We start from the raw sequence: 17,960 nt of genomic DNA, 5'->3' as shown, positions 1-17,960 counted from the left end.
GGCATTCTTGGAAGGAAAGTAATTTGCTGAACCCCTAGTATGTTCCAGGTGCTGACTAGGGGCTCACATACATTACCTCATTTCATGCTCATGTAGAGCATTCTGGGAGATAGAGTCTTCATTTTACTGGTTTGGACACTGAAACTCAGAGGTAAAGGGACCTACCTAGGGTAGCACAGCTCCATAGAGATTAAACTTTTCCCACTCTGTAATAGAGCCTTCCTGCTAGGGAAACTGGCTCCCTGCAAAGAACTGAAGGTACCACACAAATGCCTCTTTCATCTGGAGTCCGTTCAAAGAGGCATGGGTATTCTTTGAATCCAAATAGCAGATGAAGAAACGGATACGGTAAAGGGGAGAAAGGCTTTAGGTGCCCATGGGTCACCAGCGAGAGCAGGCCACCACATGTCATACGTGCATGACATACTCCCAATATGATTGCCACTGGCTCCTGCCACTCATGGCTGGAAATTGTAGAAGATGCAGCTCTGTTTCTCCAGGCTTCCTGGGTGCTGCTATGGGGTCATCGAGGGCTGCTAGACATGTGGCCAGCCCCTAGCCAGGCATACATACACTTAGACCCAAGCAGAGGACCTGTACTTGTTGGCCCTACCCATGAGGGGTCTGAACCTGCATCATGAGTCTATACAATGTCTAGGCCCTGGTTCTCCACTTTGGCTAAACATCACAATCACCTGGGGAACTTTGAAAAATGCCAGGGGCCAGGCACCACCTCAGACCAATTAAAGTAGAATCTCTACAGGTGAGGCCTAGGCATCGGGATTCTTTAGAATCTGCTCAGGTGATTGCAATGTGTATCCAGAGCTAAGATGGGGAACTGACCAAATTCAGTGCTAAGAATGGAGCACATGATCTGAGCCATCCCCCTAGCCATAATGATTGGTGCAGGGATTGGCTTGAAACCTAAGCCAGTCCAAAACAGCATGAATCACAAGATTTGTGCTGGGAACAAAAGGCAAAGATGGTCTCTCTTCTACTGGGCATACATGAGATAGCATGCACTCTTAGGACATTTTGGTAGTGATTTAGGAGTTCTGAGGGATTATCCAATAACCAAAGAGCAGATAAACCAGAATCACAGAAAGCAAGGCAGAGATGTTTAAACAAAACAAAACACACCAGAAACTGAAACCTTGATTAGATCACTGAGCTGCTGGATCAAGCTGGACCTGAAGCTAGGAACACCTCTGATCTTTTCAGATGCCTGTGTTTGATGCCTATATAAGATCTAAGCCAGTTTATCTTTACTCTGGCTGCATATCAGAATCACTTGGGGAGCAGAGGAGGAGAAGTTTTTAAAGTGCTAAGGCAGGGGACCTTGTCCCAGATTAACTGAATAAGAACCTCTACAGGTAGAGCCCTGAGCATCACTCTGCTTTAAAAGCTCTCCAGGTGATTCCAGTGCATACCTAGGGCCAAAAGCCCATGCAATAGAAGAGTGCAAGGGCTGGTACTCTTCTCCCTGTGCTGGCCAGAGCACAAGAAACACAATTCAGTCCTGAGCACCAAACTCCAAGAGGGAAATCAGCATCTGGAGATATTCAGAAACAAAATGGGCTATTGGAGAAACAAAGTTCTCTGCTTGGAACACCCAGCTCCAACTTGTCCTTCTGGAGGGATCCTACTCCTCCTGAATCGTCTAACAAATTGCCACCATTTGCCAGCAATTGTGCCTATAGCAGGTACTGTGGCTGTCTTACCCAGACACCCTTGACACTCACCATTACCTCACAGTTGGATTCAAATGTGCCACCTGGAAATGCTTGTGACTTTTGTTTATAACTGTGACTGTCACAAATAGACCCTGACCAGGACGTCTGCACTCTGCCTATGAGCAGGGCAGGCCAGAAGAACCAGGTAGTTAACACCTCCCCGGAGCAGCCCTTAACCAATGGCTGACAAGAGTTGGTGTATAAATACCCCAGACCCATCTCCTTTCCATAGGAAGTACTCCAGGGTGACTTCTATACTGTCTCCCAGACTTCCCCAGTAGCATTGAGCCCTAATAGCCCACAGCAATAATGTGCTCAACAGTGGACTCCTTACTGAACCTCCTTCCGTCCCCTCTCTCATTCCCTATACTTCCCTACCATTGCTTCCTTGGATCCCCTCCCAGATCAACTACTGAACCCCTCACCCATGTGTCAGTGTTGGCTTCTAACCTAAAATGATGAATAAAGCTAACCTAAAGTGATGAACAGGACAGATAAGTGACCTGCTCTTATGAATCTTGTATCTCGCAGGAGTAAATAGACAATAGATCATGTTTTCAGTAAAGTGACATGAAGAGAATACAAGTATGACATGGTAGAGAGTGACTGGGGTGGCAAGGGAGGCTATTCCAGACAGGGCGGGGAGGGAAGGCTCCTCTGAGTGGAGTTTGATGTGGTCTTGGGTGGACCAGGGGTGGGAAGGATCACCAAGCAGTTACAGAAAATCTGGGCCCAAGCTTGCTATCTTTTCTTGCTCAGGCAATCAAGAGGATATCCCTTGTTCCAATAAGGAAATCATGTCTGGAAATGTAGAATCTCACCACAACCCACCCTATGGTTCTCTAACATCACATTTCTGAGCAAATCCTCTGAGCAGAGGCCAGCAAGGCCACTTGGAGAGGCTCCTAGGAGGAAGTGTAGATGAGACTGATGGCCACTGTTCGGTGCCAGGTTGTCTATGGATGATATCTTACTTGAATCTCACAACAACTCTGTGAGACAGGTATTCTAGGCACCTGCTTTTCAGACAAAGAAATGGCGCCCAAGACACAGAGGGACCTCTCCACATGGCTGAAAATGGGCTTAAAGTATTCCATGCTCCAAAATGTATGCTCAGCTCCATTTCTCAGAAAGCATGAAGACCATTCCCCACCTATTCCTAAAACTAGCTCTCATGATATACAAACACCAGAAGGTGTTGGAAAGCAGCTGCCATGAATCTATTAGTAAAAAGCAATGAAAACAAGTCCATGAATTCAAGCCAAATTACTCTTCCTCTATAGGGAATAATGCCAAGGACATGTGCAAAGATGCCCATATGGTTTCTCAGAAGAGCTGAAATTAGCATGTCCCTCCACATCAAAATAAAGCCCAATCTAAGTCCCAGACCTCCACAAGCTCTGTACTCCAGTCCAGTGACTGCCTGGAGACCAAAAAAATCCAGATCTTGAAGATCAGGGAAAAACCTTAGGGCAGCCAGCCCCACTGAGTGGACTTTCAAGGACTCATGAAACCCTCGGAGCTGACTGCACTCTCAGTTCTAGAAATGGAACACTTGACCTATACTAAGCCAATCATTTTCTCCCATGCCCCTGGCCATAGCAACTTGTTCAGGGGTAGCTTAAGACCTCAGCCAATGCAAACTGCATGAATTTTAGAGTTATTGCTGAAAAGAATGAAACAAAGTCACTCTTCCCTGTTGGACATGAATAAATAAGCACATAGCCCTAGCACATACAGGCAATCTTTTTGTAACCTACAGAGAAACCAATCTACAGATGAACATCATACCACAGAAATCAAGGCAGAGAGATGAAACAAATGATTTTTTGGAACTGCTGGATCAAACTTCACCTGAAGCTACACGTACCTCTAGCGGTTTGTGTTGCATACATCGATAAATTCATTTTTTATTATTTAAAGCAGTTTGAAATTTAAAGTAGTTCGGAAAGCAGTCACTTTCCGAAACTTGTGACTTGGCACATGCTAACTGAGGCCCCACTGCTTTATATAACAAATGGGGCAACCAAAGCCCACAGCTACACAGCTGGGTGGTAGCAGAGCTCGAACCAGAAATCTAGTCTGGTGTCATATCCACTATACTGCCCTGCCATCTACTTTGCAACCATAATATGACAAGAATATTAAATATCATTTACTGAGCACTTATTGCATGCTAAATAATTCACATGTATTCTAGTCTCACGACCCTGAGGCTGGTTCTGTTATTAATCTCATTTACTGATGAGGAAACTGGAGCTCAGAGAGGTTAACTTGGCCATGATCAAATAGCTAATAAGTGACAGAGCAATTTGAACCCAAGACTTTCTGACTGTTGCACTTAACTGCAAGCCAGGAACTGCCAGGTTCAGTGAGATTATGGAGCCAAGAGAATTAAAGAATTTAGTGGCAACCCAAAGAATACATGCCCAGTGTAAAGGAGGCAATCTGTCATAGCTCCAGAGATTGCTGTCATATTGCTGGAATGGGGGCCCAGTTATTAGACCTGACAATTCTCCAAGTTGAAAATCTGGATTTGCATGTGAAATCTCCCAACTTTTGTATTAACTAGTTCAATATTTAAAAGACAGCAGACAGACCAAACCAAACAAGTGTAGGAGCTGCATTTGGCACAGGGGTCACCAATTTGCAACCTCCGCACTAAATCCTATTATCACATTTCCCCACTAGCAAGTGGAGGTAATGTATCAGGCTAGTCGACTGTCCATCAACAAGTAAATGGATAAACAAACTGTGGTATATCCATACAATGCAATACAATACAGCTGTAAAGAAGAATGAATTCTTGGTGCGCCTGCGTGGCTCAGTCAGTTAAGCATCCAACTTTGGCTCAGGTCACGATCTCATGGTTTGTGAGTTGGAGCCCCATGTCAGGCTCTGTGCTGACAGCTCGGAGCCTGGATCCGGCTTGGGATTCTGTGTCTCCCTCTCTCTCTGCCTTCCTCCACTTGTGCACTCTCTCTCTCTCACAAAAATAAGTAAACATTTAAAAATTTTTTAAAAAGAAGAAGAAGAATGAATTCTTGACACACATAGAACAACATGAATGAATCCAAATAATGATGCTAATGACAGAAGCTAGACAAAACAAAACAAAAAAAAAAAGGTCCATACTGTATGTTTCCATTAATATAAAGTTCTGGGAAATGCAAACAAATCTATAGGGACAGGAAGGAGATCAGTGGTTGCCTGGGGATGGGGAGGGTCAGTGCAGAGACAAGGGGTAAGAGAGATTACCAAAGAAGAGACTTTGGGTAGTGGTGGATGTGTTTACTTTCTTGATTGTGTGATGGTTTCATGAGTACATACATGTATCTGATATATTGAATTATAATCTTTAAATGTGTGTAGTTGATTCCATGTCAACTTAAAACTGTTAAAAATTTTTTGGTCTGGTATCCCAGGGCCACCAACACCTTTCATGGGCTATCTACCACTCTGAGACCCCCGACCCCCACAAGAAGTACTTTGCATTAATAAGCCTCATCATCCTCCCTTCCCTGGTGTTTCTTCTGGCCAGTTCATTCCCAGCCAAGTTTCTTCAGCTACATCACATCACTCCCATCCATACCAGGAAGGCTGCTAAGTCCAGTCCCATCCCTTCTGCACTCCTCCAAAGCCCAGTCAAGGCCCCTTATCCAGACTAGAATGCCTGACAAGGGGCAAGGATTTTGTGGCAGGGGACTAGGAACTAAGAGTATCCAATCCTATCTCCTAACCCCCCACTCCTTTCCCTGGCTAAGAGGCCAAAGCCTCTCACTGGTAATGCCAACACAGAATAGGTATATGACTGAGGAGAGTTGGAGAAAGACGATTATCATGGACTCTACGAAGGAGAGAAGTCCTTACATGATAAATATTAGCTCACTGTGATGATTAATTTTATGTGTTAACTTGGCTAGACCATGGTACCATGGTAAAATTCCATTCTAGTTGTTATTGTGAAGGTATTTGGTTTATGTGATTAACATTTAATTCAGTAAACTTTGAGTAAAGCAGATAATTTTCCATTATGTGGTGGGCCTTATCCAATTAGTTGAAGGCCTTAAAGGAAAAGACTAAAGTGTCCTGGGAAGAAGGAATTTGGCCTCCAGAGCATATCAGAATTAAATCATTTTGGATAATTAAGAAGGATCTATGAAAGGGGACTATCCAATGAGCATCAGAGCATGCTGTGAAAGGAGAGGACCACCTCTCTCAATCACTTCCTACATGCGTAGCATCTTCTGGGCAGTGCCTCATTTAGTATTAACAATCCTCTGGGATAGTGTTCTGTGTAGAACTTGTCTGTGTGACTTGTCATGCATTTCTGCCCAGAGCTGCACGCACACAATCATGGGGCAGGGTGGTGCTTACTTGGCTTGTGCTTCACATCTGGCCTCGGGATCAGAATTGGCCCTTCTGTTCCTGATGCCAAGAGGGAATAATTTGCCTCACCTCCTTGAGCCAGACCAGGCTGGCCCCTGGAGTGGATCAGGGAGAGAAGAGAAATATGCAGACACCCAGGCTCCTAAGATTGTGCAATATAATAAGAGAAACAGAGAAACAACCAGCTTGCTCAAGACTACACTGGGGCAAACTTAATGACTAACCATAGATCACACATGGGTAGTGTATATATTGCCCTGGCGGGTATAGTTAGTTGGAAGCCTCACCTGAGGGGAGGATGCTTCACCCAGGACCCTCAGTCGGAACTCCAACCAGGTTCTTCACCGCGGAGCTTCCCCAGCTAGGAGGCTGGATGTTGTGAGTACCCGATTTGATGTATTATGACAGAGGAAAGAAAGGTTAAAATAGGCAGAGAGGGAAAGGTTAGAACCCGAGGTCCCTGGGTGGGGAAAAACACATATTTTGGAACAATGCTGGGAGCTCTGATCACAGCAAACCACCCCTCAGACATAAGGTTCCTCTTAAGAATGTAACAGACACCACCTACTCCCTCTAGGTTCCCCTCAGGAATTTGACAATCAAAATACCTAACTAAAATAAGTAAACAATAAAAATTTATGTTATACAAGGCACAGTATGACCTTAGTCAGGATCCTCACGCAATGGAGTCCAGCCTATCAGGAATGGACAACCCAGCCCCTGGAGTGATCAAGCCAGTAAGAGTAGGACCTGAGAAGGAAGAGCAGGAAGGGAAGGGGGGCTGACCAGAACCTTCTAAAACCAAGACCCTTGCCTATTGTCTCGGGCATTCACCTTCAATGCCCCCTCTCTGCAAAGAGAGCTTTCATACTGTTCTTACTTTCTAAGCTTATACTCTACTAAACTTTTGCCTGCTGCTCATTTTGTGCCCACCTCTTCATTCTTCAAAGCAGTGAGACAACGAACCCTGGGTATTGAGGTAAAGAATCCTGCAACATTACTTTGGGGGCTCATCTGGGATATCAACGTCTTCTAACTGTAAGTAGAGAACAGCCGCACCCCCTCTTTTCTTTCTATCCTAAATACAACTCTCAAACCAAACAATGGGCACCTGTCAGCCAGATAAAAGCAAATAGTATGGCTGCCATTCTCAAATCTCAGGTGACAGGCTCCTTGGGTCTCCTCCCAGCTGATCCCCCAGCATAGTTGGGAACGTATGGTTATTTCTTTTGAGAATGACCCCTAGATGCACAGACTCAGGGGAGGCCAAACAGCAACTGAAGGGTCCTGACCAAGTCTACTCTCCGATGGACGCCTGAAGGCTGTCGGTAGAACCTGATCCCTGACCACCCATTTGGGTAATCAGAGGAATTCTCCTCTTTCTGGCTCTAATTTGTGTTTTAGCATCAATTGCGGGATGCTGGATTCACTGTGTGTTTGACGGAAATATAGAAGAGAATATACAGTACCCCTTCTTGTTCTTCATGGTCTTGGAAAAGAAAAATGGGAAGAACTGTGATTTTAACCAAAAGGGCAGGAGAGCACTCCCTTTTGAGTTGTTTTGCTCAAGCCCTGGTTGAAATTGCCCCTCCTTTGATCCAAAGCCTAGGAAAACAACAGTGATGTCCTCGCTGCTGACCTCCAGATGCTCCACATTTGTGTTGTTTCTGCCAGGTGGAGGAACAGGTGTCTGTGCCATATGAAGGACAGAGGACTATGACATCTGAAGGGCTTTTACTGGGTACACGGGAGCCATTGTGCTACACTTAGCCCAGTGTATGTGACTTGTACCAATCTAGATATTTTTTTTAAACTTTTTTATTTATTTAGTCAGAGAAAGAAAGTGTGTGGGGGAGGGGCAGAGAGAGAAAGGGGGAGAGAGAGAATCCCAAGCAGGCTCTGCACTGTCAACATGGAGCCCGATGTGGGGCTTGAAGTCACAAACTGTGAGATCATGACCTGAGCTGAAATCAAGAGTCAGGTGCTTAACCGACTGAGCTACCCAGATGCCCTCAACCTAGATACTTTAAAATGGATACCCACATGGCTGGAACATATTTATGTGGGCATTGCTGAAAAAGGCAGGAGACTAGCCCCCAACTTTGGCTCTTCTAGCTCCCCTCAATGGCTGATTTTATCCTTACAAAAAATAGTTTTCACCAGCCTTTTGAAATATAAAGAGGAACAGTTTTATTATGATCAAAACGTAAATTACCATTGGGCCAAAATAAAATTAGTGCTACCTTTTACAACCAGGGGGGTCTTACTTGGTCTCAGTCGATACCCCCAAAGTCCCACAGGCCAGAAACAGAGGGGTAGGAGAAAGTGGGGAAGACAAGGTCAGCTCTCAGAGGTAGGGTCAAATCTGAGTAAGAGCGACCAATCCCAGCACCTTGTGAGACTGACAGGGCTTTTGGCTGCCAGTCGCATAGCCAGCCAAAATGCAGGGCCAGGAGATGAGGTTTCTCTTGGCCAATTGGGGTCAGGAGATGAGGTTTCGCCTAGCCAGCTGTAGGAAACTGACATAAGGGATGCCTTTTCCTCTTTTTCCTATAGATGGGTAATTCTCCAACCAAGGTCAATACTCCTTTGGGATGCATTCTGAAAAATTAGAATGATTTTGATCCACAAATCCTGAAGAAAAAGCGACTCATCTTCTTTTGCACTGGGGCTTGGCCCCAATACAAATTGGAGGTGGAAACCTGGCCGCTGGAGGGAAATATCAATATAATACTATCTTACAATTGGACTTGTTGTGCAAACGTGAGGGGAAATAGGGAGAATTCTCCTATGTTCAGTGTTTTTGGGCCTTAAGAAAAAATAGAGATATGTGCAAGCAATGTAAGGTTAATCCTGACTTACTGGCAACCCTTTCCAAAGTCCAGCAATCAGGAGGGGAAATAATCAAGGGCACCTTGCCAGTACCCAAAGCAGACCTAGAGATGGAGGAAGGGAAGCCTTCCACCCCCACCTCCTCCTCCTCAGGTTCTCGATCTATATATCCAGACTTAAAAACATGCACTTCTGCTCCCTGCTGCCCACTTTACCCAGGCCGTCCCCGTAATGTAACAGGCATGTTTCCTCTACAAGAAGCTGGAGTGCCAGAAGGAGGGACTCAGGGAGGCACCACTATGATAAGATACAAGTACCTTTTTCATTACAAAATTTAAGACAGATAAAAGGGGATACTACATAAGTTTTCTGATGATCCTGGTAAGTATATAGAGGCTTTTCAGAATATTATGTATGTTTCTGAATAAACCTGGAAGGATATAATGCTTCTGTGGAATCAGACTCATAATGAAAGAGAGAAACATGGGTTTCTGGCAGCAGCTGACGGATATGGGGATGATCAACTCATTAATTATCATGGGACTGGAGGTCCTATATAGGGAACTTCCAGTCCCCTACTGGAGTTCAGGCAGTCTCATCCCAAGATCCTAACTGGGACTATGATAATCCCATTGGGGAATGGTGTCACTGCCATTTCTAAGCCTGCATTTGGGAAGGATTAAAAAGAACAAAGGGTAAACCCTTAAATTACCCTAAATTAGCCACTATTTTACATAGGATTAAAACCTGGTGGCCTCCCTGGAAAGGTTAAGAAAAGCTCTCATTAAATAGACGGCTATCTCCCCTAATACCTCTGAGGCTGAGATGATTCTAAAGGACAAATTTGTCACTCAATCAGTCCCCGATATTTGAAGGAAGCTGCAAAAATTGGCTGTTGGCCCAGAAGGGACCCTGGAGGAGCTCTTAAGAACTGCCAATTGGATATATTACAACCAAGATCAAGAGGAGAATATGGAACAGGAAGGAGGCTTAAGAAAAAATCTGAGGCCTTAGTTGCAGCCTTAGGTACTATGTCAGACCAGACTTCCCAAGGTCCTGGCACCAAGTGCCATTTATGTGGCCCTTCAGGGCTCTGGACAACCGAAGTTGAATCCCTGTCAGCTCTGCCCCTTGTATGGAGACAATCACTGGAGATCTGAATGCCCCCAGGGACCTCAATCTGTGAGGGCTCAGATAACCAATGTCCCTGAAAGGGACTGAGGGAGTAGGGGCTCTTTAGGGTGGCTCCCCCCAAACCAGCTACCTATCAGAAACCCAGAGCCTTGGATAACTCTGGAAAAAGAAGGGAAACCAGTTAATTTCTTTCTTGACACTGGAGCCACATTTTCTGTCCTTCTTTCCAAAACCGGCCAACTATCCAAACACAGTGTAATGATTAGAGATGTCTCTGGAAACCTTATGACTAAATTTTCTCCCAGCCACTGGGGTGCATACGGGGAGACTTGATTTTTTTTAATATAATTTGTTGTCAAATTGATTTACATCAACACCCAGTGCTCATCCCAACAAGTGCCCTCCTCAATGCCCATCTCCCACTTTCCCCTCTCCCCCACCCCCCCATCCACCCTCAGTTCTCTGTATTTAAGAGCCTCCTGTGGTTTGCCTTCCTCCCTCTCTGTTTGTGACAATTTTCCCCCTTCCCCTCCCCCATGGTCTTCTGTTAAGTTTCTCAAGATCCACATAGGAGTGAAAACATATGATATCTCTCCTTCTCTGACTGACTTATTTCACTTAGCATAACACTCTCCAGTTCCACCCACGTTGCTACAAATGGCATGATTTCATTCTTTCTCATTGCCAAGTAGTATTCCATTGTGTATATAAACCATATCTTTATCCATTCGTCAGTTGATGGACATTTAGGCTCTTTCCATAATTTGACTATTGTTGAAAGTGCTGCTATAAACATTGGGGTACAAGTGCCCCTATGCATCAGTACTCCCGTATCCCTCGGGCAAATTCCTAGTAGTGCTATTGCTGGGTCATAGGGTAGCTCTATTTTTAGTTTTTTGAGGAACCTCCACACTGTTTTCCAGAGCAGCTGCACCAGTTTGCATTCCCACCAACAGTGCAAGAGGGTTCCTGTTTCTCCACATCCTCGCCACCATCTGTAGTCTCCTGAGCTGTTCATTTTAGCCACTCTAGGGAGACTTCATTTTTTCACATTCTTTTTTGATAATGCCAGAGAGCCCCCTCCCTTGCTAGGAAGGGACATTATGACTGAATTAGGGACTATACTGCTGCTAGATCCAGGTCAGATAAACAGCTGATGGAAGTTGATATTGATTCATGAGTATGGGCTATACAAGGAGAAGCAGGCCAAGCCTTAACCACAATACCTGTCCAAACACACCTTAAGGATCCCACTTCTTTTCCATGCCGGAAGCAGTATCCTCTCAAACAGATGCTGAAAGGGGGCTAATAAAAATTATAGAAACCCTAAACAAACAGAGACTTTTAAAGAAATGTAACAGCCCCTGTAATACTCCAATATTGGGAACAGCCTAATGGGGAATGGAGGCTAATGCAAGATCTACCCATCATTAATGAAGCAGTGGTCCCCATCAGCCCCCGTCTGCATGGTTCCAAACCCCTATACCTTGTTGGCCCAGATTCCACCAGCTATGAAATGGTTTATAGTCTTAGATTTAAAAGATGCTTTCTTCTGTAGTCCAATACATCCTGATTCTCAATTCTTGTTTGCCTTTGAGGATCCTATCAATCCGGCTTCACGATTAACTTGGACAATGTTGCCTCAGGACTTTCTAAATAGTCCACGTCTATTTGGACAGGCCTTAACATGTGATCTTTTGGAATTTTCAGCTGATTATTGCACCTCGCTGCAATATGTGAATGATCTCTTGCTTTGTGCCCTTTCTGAACCAAGTATACAGGCCGGTACCAAGGCCCTCTTAAATTTTCTAGCAGAAAGAGGCTATAAAGTCTCCCAACAAAAGCCCCAACTGTATGAGACCTCTGCTAAATATCTAGGATTAATCCTTTTGGAAAGCACGAGAAGACTAGGTTAAGACAGAATTCAGTCTATTGTCTCATACTCCCTTCTGAAAACTCTTAGACAACTGAGAGGGTTTTAAGTATTACCGGTTATTGCCGCTTACGGATATCAGGATATGGAGAGATAGCTCACTCCTTACCAACTAATCAAGAACACACAGGCAGCAAATATTCACTTGCTGGTATAGGTGAGTCAAAACAAGCTTTTAGTTAGAAAACTTAGGCTGGCTTTGTTGGGCACCCCCAACCTTGAGCCTTCCCATTGGAAATTCTTATAATTTATATGTTACAGAGAGAAAGGGGGTAACCTTGGGCATTTTGACCCAGAAAGGAGGCCCAGTACAGCAACCAGTGGGGTGTCTTAGCAAAGAACTTGATCTGGTAGCTTGTGGCTGGTCTGTATGTCTCAGAGCTGCCGTGGCTGTTGTCCTCTTAATTCCTGAAACTACAAAACTAACCCTTGGGCAAGACCTTACCGTATATGCCCCACATAATATCCAGGGATGGATAATAGGGGGACAGCAGCCATCAGCTCATAGATAGCTGCCTTCTATGGTATCAGGCACTCCTGCTGGAGGGGACTGCTGTGCATATAAAGACCTGCTCCTCTCTGAACCCAGCAGCTAATACAACAAATCATACCCCAAACTTACGCTGCCGAAGAGAATTGAAGGGAAACTCCTATAGAAAACCCAGAATGGACTCTATACACAGATGGGAGTTCTTTTGTTGAGCAAGGCTCCAGAAAAGCTGGGTATGTAGTGGTGACTCTTCATAAAACTCTCGTAAGTGATGCCCTGCCATCAGAAACTAGTGCTCAGCTGGCCAAATTAGTTGCTCTTATTACAGCCCTAGAGTTGAGCAAAGATAAGAGAGTTAACATTTATACTGACTCTAAGTATGCCTCCTTAGTCTTACATGCCATTGGCATGTCAAGGAAGGAGAGACATTTTTTAACAGCTTCAGGGCCTCCTATCAAGTATCACCAGGAAATTACCAGACTTTTATATGCCGTTCACCAGCCCTTAGAGGTAGCAGTAATACATTGTAAAGGACACCAAAAAGGAATGGATGAGCTATCAGGGGGAAACACACTGGCTGATGACGCAGCAAAATTGGCAGCCAGATCTCAAGTTAGCCCCACTGTTGCCTCCCTTGTGTGGGATGGTTCTACAACTCAAGAAAAGCCCCACTACTCGACGGAAGAAAAACAACAGGCATCAGAACAGGGTTACACTCCCCAGCCTACAGGGTGGTTACAGGCAGATGACGGCAGACTTCATTTACCGGCCACCAACCAGTGGAAGGTTTTAGAAACTCTACACTATACCTTCCATCTAGGTAGGGATGAAATCCTACAAATGGCTCAAAAAGTTTTTACAGGAAGGAATTTAGATAAGACTATTGAATATATTATTAAACCTGCAAAATCTGCCAAAGAAATAACCCCCTTTCTCCTGCAGGCTCCAATAGGGTTTCTAAGAATTGGAAATGATCCCGGGGAGGATTGGCAAATAGATTTCACACATATGCCAAAAACACAAGGATATAAATATCTTTTGGTATGGGTAGATACCTTCACACATACACATTGGGTCAAAGCCTTTCCTTGCAGGACTGAAAAAGCCTCCGAGGTGGTTCAGGCACTAATAAATGAAATTATTCCTGTTTGGACTCCCTAGATCCCTTCAAAGCCATAATGGTCCCTCGTTAAATCCTTGGTAACTGAGGGGGTATCTAGGGCTCTGGGTATCGATTATCATCTGCACTGTGCCTGGAGGCCACAGTTCTTGGGGAAGGTAGAAAAGACCAATGAAAGCATCTTAGAAAACTGGCCCAAGAAACAATTAAGAACTGGATATTCTATTTCCTATTTCTATGCTTCAGATTAGAAATACCCCTACAAAAAAAGCCTAAGCCTTTTTGAAGTTCTTTATGGAAGACCTTTTCTTGTTAATGACTTGCTGGCCGATAAAGAAGTATTTGATTTGATGAACTAGATAATTCCTTTGGCTAAATTCCAACAGATTCTTCAGGAATTATCTGCATGTCAACTCCAGGATGACAAGTCTCCTCTATATAATCCAGGAAATCAAGTATTCATGAAAACCCTTCTTTCTTTGTCCCCATCTCTAGAACCAGTGTGGAAGGGGCCACATATGGTAATCTTGGCAACTCCTACTGCTATCCTGGATTCTTCACTCTGGAGTTAAGCTGTGGTTTCTTCCATCAGAACAGGACAACACAGAGCCCTAGTAGACTTGTGAAGCAGGAGAAAGCCTTATATTGATCTTCAAAAAAAGGACACCACAGAATGAAGATAAGTAATGCAATATATTGGAAAATAATAATAATATGCCTATGGGGTTCAGAAACACATCCTGTTTGTATTCCACCGACCCCACCACTATTAGGGTTGAACGACGGGACCCCTTTGGTTGAGGCAGCTAACCTAACTTTTATAGAGGGAGACCGTGTTTTAAAATATGACTTGGAATATGGCAATTTTACAATTTGGCATTGGGATAATAGCCATACCCTTAATTTACCTAAGGGCCAACCTTTTTCAGGTTACTTATTTATAAAATTAAACCAAAGTCATAAATATTGGACTGAAATTTTGCCCAATAATGAAACTGGAAGGGAATTATATAACTCAAATAAAAAGATACATTGTATTGCCATAGATATAGATGATAAAGAAATTAAAAAGGTCCCAGGTTATGAAGACCGAGATATTGCGGCTGGATGTGTGACATGCCATAGTACTGCTTGTCCCAATAGTCTCCTGCCCTGCCAATGCGGCTGGAAGGCTAATAACACATTATTCTTAAAGGTCCAATGGTGGACCCAAGTGCCCATGGAAAACATCACAGTTAGACCCGGAAGGCTTTGGGAACCTTTGTGGCAAACCCAAACCACCGCCTACCTGGGAGTCTCCTGGATTTTGTTAAGTCTAACTTGGGACACCCAGAGGTTTTGGGTTGATACTTACTATCCCAATTGTTCCCACTCCTTAGATTTACAACGGAAACAACACCTATGGTGGATACAACAATACTGGCCAGAAAACAAAAAGATAATGAAAAAAGACCTTATAGGACGGCTAGGAACAGGATTACGTATATTGGGGCAGGCGGAATTTGCTGCCAATGAAGAACAACACAATTTAGAAAAGGATTCCTTATCAAAAATAGGGCATGTTGAAGGAACTTTGTTTCAAGAAGAAGGTAAAGAATGGGAAGTTCTTTTAAAAGAAAATGAGGCCATAGTAGGGTGGATAAGTAAGACCAGAGAAACCCTACAAAGACATTTCCAAACTCAAACCTGGGAAAGGGCATGTGTTCTAACCCAGAAAGGATTGCTCACCATGTTAAAGCAGATGGAATCTGAGGTGGCTATGAGACAATGGCCTACTCTAATGAATGCTGAAGTGGAAACTCAAAAATTATGGCCCATGTATGGAAGCCCCAAGTTATGGAAGATTATTAATGGGAGCTGTAACTTGAGGCGTTGCTTTTTAAAGGCACATGTGCCCCGGATGGACCATGCTAATTCATATCCAATAGTTCAGCTTGCAGGCATAGGGACTATATTAAATCAGACAAGGATTTTGCCAGTGGGGAGTCGATGGGCTGTAATGCCAAATGAGTCAGCTTGGGCTGCCATATCGCTTTCAAACTGTGAAGAGAGAAATAAAATCTGGCTGTGCCCTCAACAAAAATGGAACCCTGATTTCACTCAGGTCTGGCCCCTCGTCTCTACCCCAGTAACCAATAGCATTTGGTACATGGGTAGAGGGAAGTTTTGCTGGGAAGGTAAACAAGGGGAAATAGCTGACACAGAGAGCTTTACTTGTGAGCATATGTATCATGTACTAAATCATACTGGAGTATGGTGCAACACTGGAACCGTTGGTCGAATACATTTACAAAAGAGTAACAAGACTTACAGTAATCTGGATATCAAAGATCAATCTTTCCTTGAAATAGAATTAAATATGCCTCATGGAGTTGTTCCTATGGAAACCGGATGGCCAAAGGAGGAATTGAGGATTGAGGGCCGTGAACTAATTCAGGTGCTTAATTATTCTAATCAACAATATCACAAGATCGAAACAAATATGGAAGAGGGAGGAAAAACTATTGTTAAATTCATAAAACAATATGACCAGACATGCCAGAGATATTTTGGGTGGCTACAATGCATCTTTCTTTCCTATGGTGTGGCTTCTTCCCTGGGAGGCATTGCATTTGGAATATTGATGCTTGTTGGTCTGATAGTCTTTTTATATGTCATTTGTAGATGCTGTCGCATATGCCAGAAAAATAAGACATCCAAGAAATTTTGCTAGCCCAGAGGTTCCAAACACCCTTCCATTATTTTAGACATCTGGATCGACCTCTGAACCTGCCCTGACTGCCCTTCCCCTGTCATCGCCCCCCTTCAGCAGGAAGCAGTTAAGATTGGTCGTCGTCCCAGTTCCTAATGGCAGTTAGGAGTCACGTGTTCAGAGGGGGAATATGATAGGGAAAAGATAGGTTAAAATAGGCAGAGAGGGAAAAGTTAGAATCTGAGGCCCCTGGGTGGGAAAAACACATATTTTGTAACAATGCTGGGAGCTCTGACCACAGCAAATCCTCTCAGGCATAGGGCTCCTCTTAAGAATGTAAAACACCACCTACTCCCCTCAGGTTCCTCTCAGGAATTTGACCATCAAAATACCTAACTAAAATAAGTATACCATAAAACTTACATCATATGAGGGACAATGTGACCATAGTCTGACTCCTCACACAATGGAGTGGAGCCAATCAGGAACGGACAACCCAGCACCTAGAGTTATCCGGCCAGTAAGGCTACAACTTGAGAAGGAACAAAGCGGGTCGAGCAGAACTTTATAAAACAAAGACCCTTGCCTATTGTCTCAGGCATTCACCTTCGAATGCCCCCTCTCAGCAAAGAGGGCTTTCATACTGATGAGGGAGCACAAGGCAAGCTGAGGGCCAGGCCCAAGCTGGCACACCCCCCACTCAAGGTGGGATGTGTGCTATTCCTCAGGCACTCCTGGCTGCCCAAGAACAAAGGAAAGGACAGAAAACAAGTGATTAAACTGATAGAGTCTCCATCAGTTTACAAATATCTTAGTACAATTACAAGAAAAAGACAATCTTATCAATAGCCTGATGTCCAGGAACTCCCTACTGTCTTAATGTTAACGCTTTGCTAGACAGGAATAACAACCTTAGCTTGACAATAGCTAGGCCTCCAGTAATCTGTGAGTCTTTAGCATATGGAAATTCCTTTAAGAAACTTCCTCTTGACTTTACCTCCCCCAACTCCATAGTATAAAACCAGTCACTCTTCACAACCCTAATGCAGCTCTTTCTGCCCACCAGTCCTGTCCCCATGCTTTAATAAAGTCACCTTTTGTGCACCAAAGATGTCTTCAAGAATTCTTTCTTGGCCATCAGCTCTGAACCCCCACCACTCCAAAACCCCATCAATACTATTCTTACTTTCTGATCTTCTACTCTAATAAACTTTTGTCTGCTGCTCATTCTTTTCTATGTCCACCTCTTCATTCTTTGAAGTGCGGAGACATGAACCCCAGGTTTTGAGGTAAAGAGTCCTGCGACAGTATTAACCCTTCTTTGTTCATCTCTCTACTTCTCTCCCTCTCTGTGTTTACTAGAATCACTTAATTCCTTAAATTCCCTCTTTCTTATAATTAATAAAGCCTTCCTCTATGAAACAGAAAGTGCAGCGATCAGGAACTACATTTATTCAGAACAAAATTGGCAAAGTTGGCAGGATGCATGAGACGCCATTTCTGTTTCCACAAGGAAACTCAAACCGGCACATGGAAATTCTCAGCTGGGAAGACCCACGGTTTTGTTCTCTAGCAAAAGAATGGTTAGAGAGAGCAGGGTTATGTGAACAATGGGGGAACGAAACTAAAATCATTTA

At 44.0% G+C, this 17,960-nt stretch overlaps 1 protein-coding gene across 1 annotated transcript; it reads left to right on the top strand.

The window, feature by feature from the left end:
* Nucleotides 1–14,649: 14,649 nt before the first annotated feature.
* LOC122201435 lies at nucleotides 14,650–17,084 on the top strand. The gene is made up of 2 exons (XM_042907318.1): nucleotides 14,650–16,068; nucleotides 16,296–17,084. The coding sequence occupies exons 1-2, from the start codon at nucleotides 14,851–14,853 to the stop codon at nucleotides 16,320–16,322; spliced, it is 1,245 nt and encodes a 414-aa protein (XP_042763252.1). The 5' UTR covers nucleotides 14,650–14,850; the 3' UTR covers nucleotides 16,323–17,084.
* The last annotated feature ends 876 nt before the right edge of the window (nucleotides 17,085–17,960 follow it).

Source organism: Panthera leo, chromosome A1 (genome assembly GCF_018350215.1).
Source record: "Panthera leo isolate Ple1 chromosome A1, P.leo_Ple1_pat1.1, whole genome shotgun sequence".
Taxonomy (NCBI): domain Eukaryota; kingdom Metazoa; phylum Chordata; class Mammalia; order Carnivora; family Felidae; genus Panthera; species Panthera leo.
This window is presented reverse-complemented; position numbering and strand designations above follow the sequence as displayed.

Excerpts from the sequence above, each read along its gene's own strand:
- LOC122201435 (XM_042907318.1), top strand. The coding sequence starts at position 14,851 with ATGGAAAACATCACAGTTAGACCCGGAAGGCTTTGGGAACCTTTGTGG. Across the intron at positions 16,069-16,295 it reads AGGGCCGTGAACTAATTCAG|ATGCTGTCGCATATGCCAGA; the intron begins GTGCTTAATTAT and ends TGTCATTTGTAG.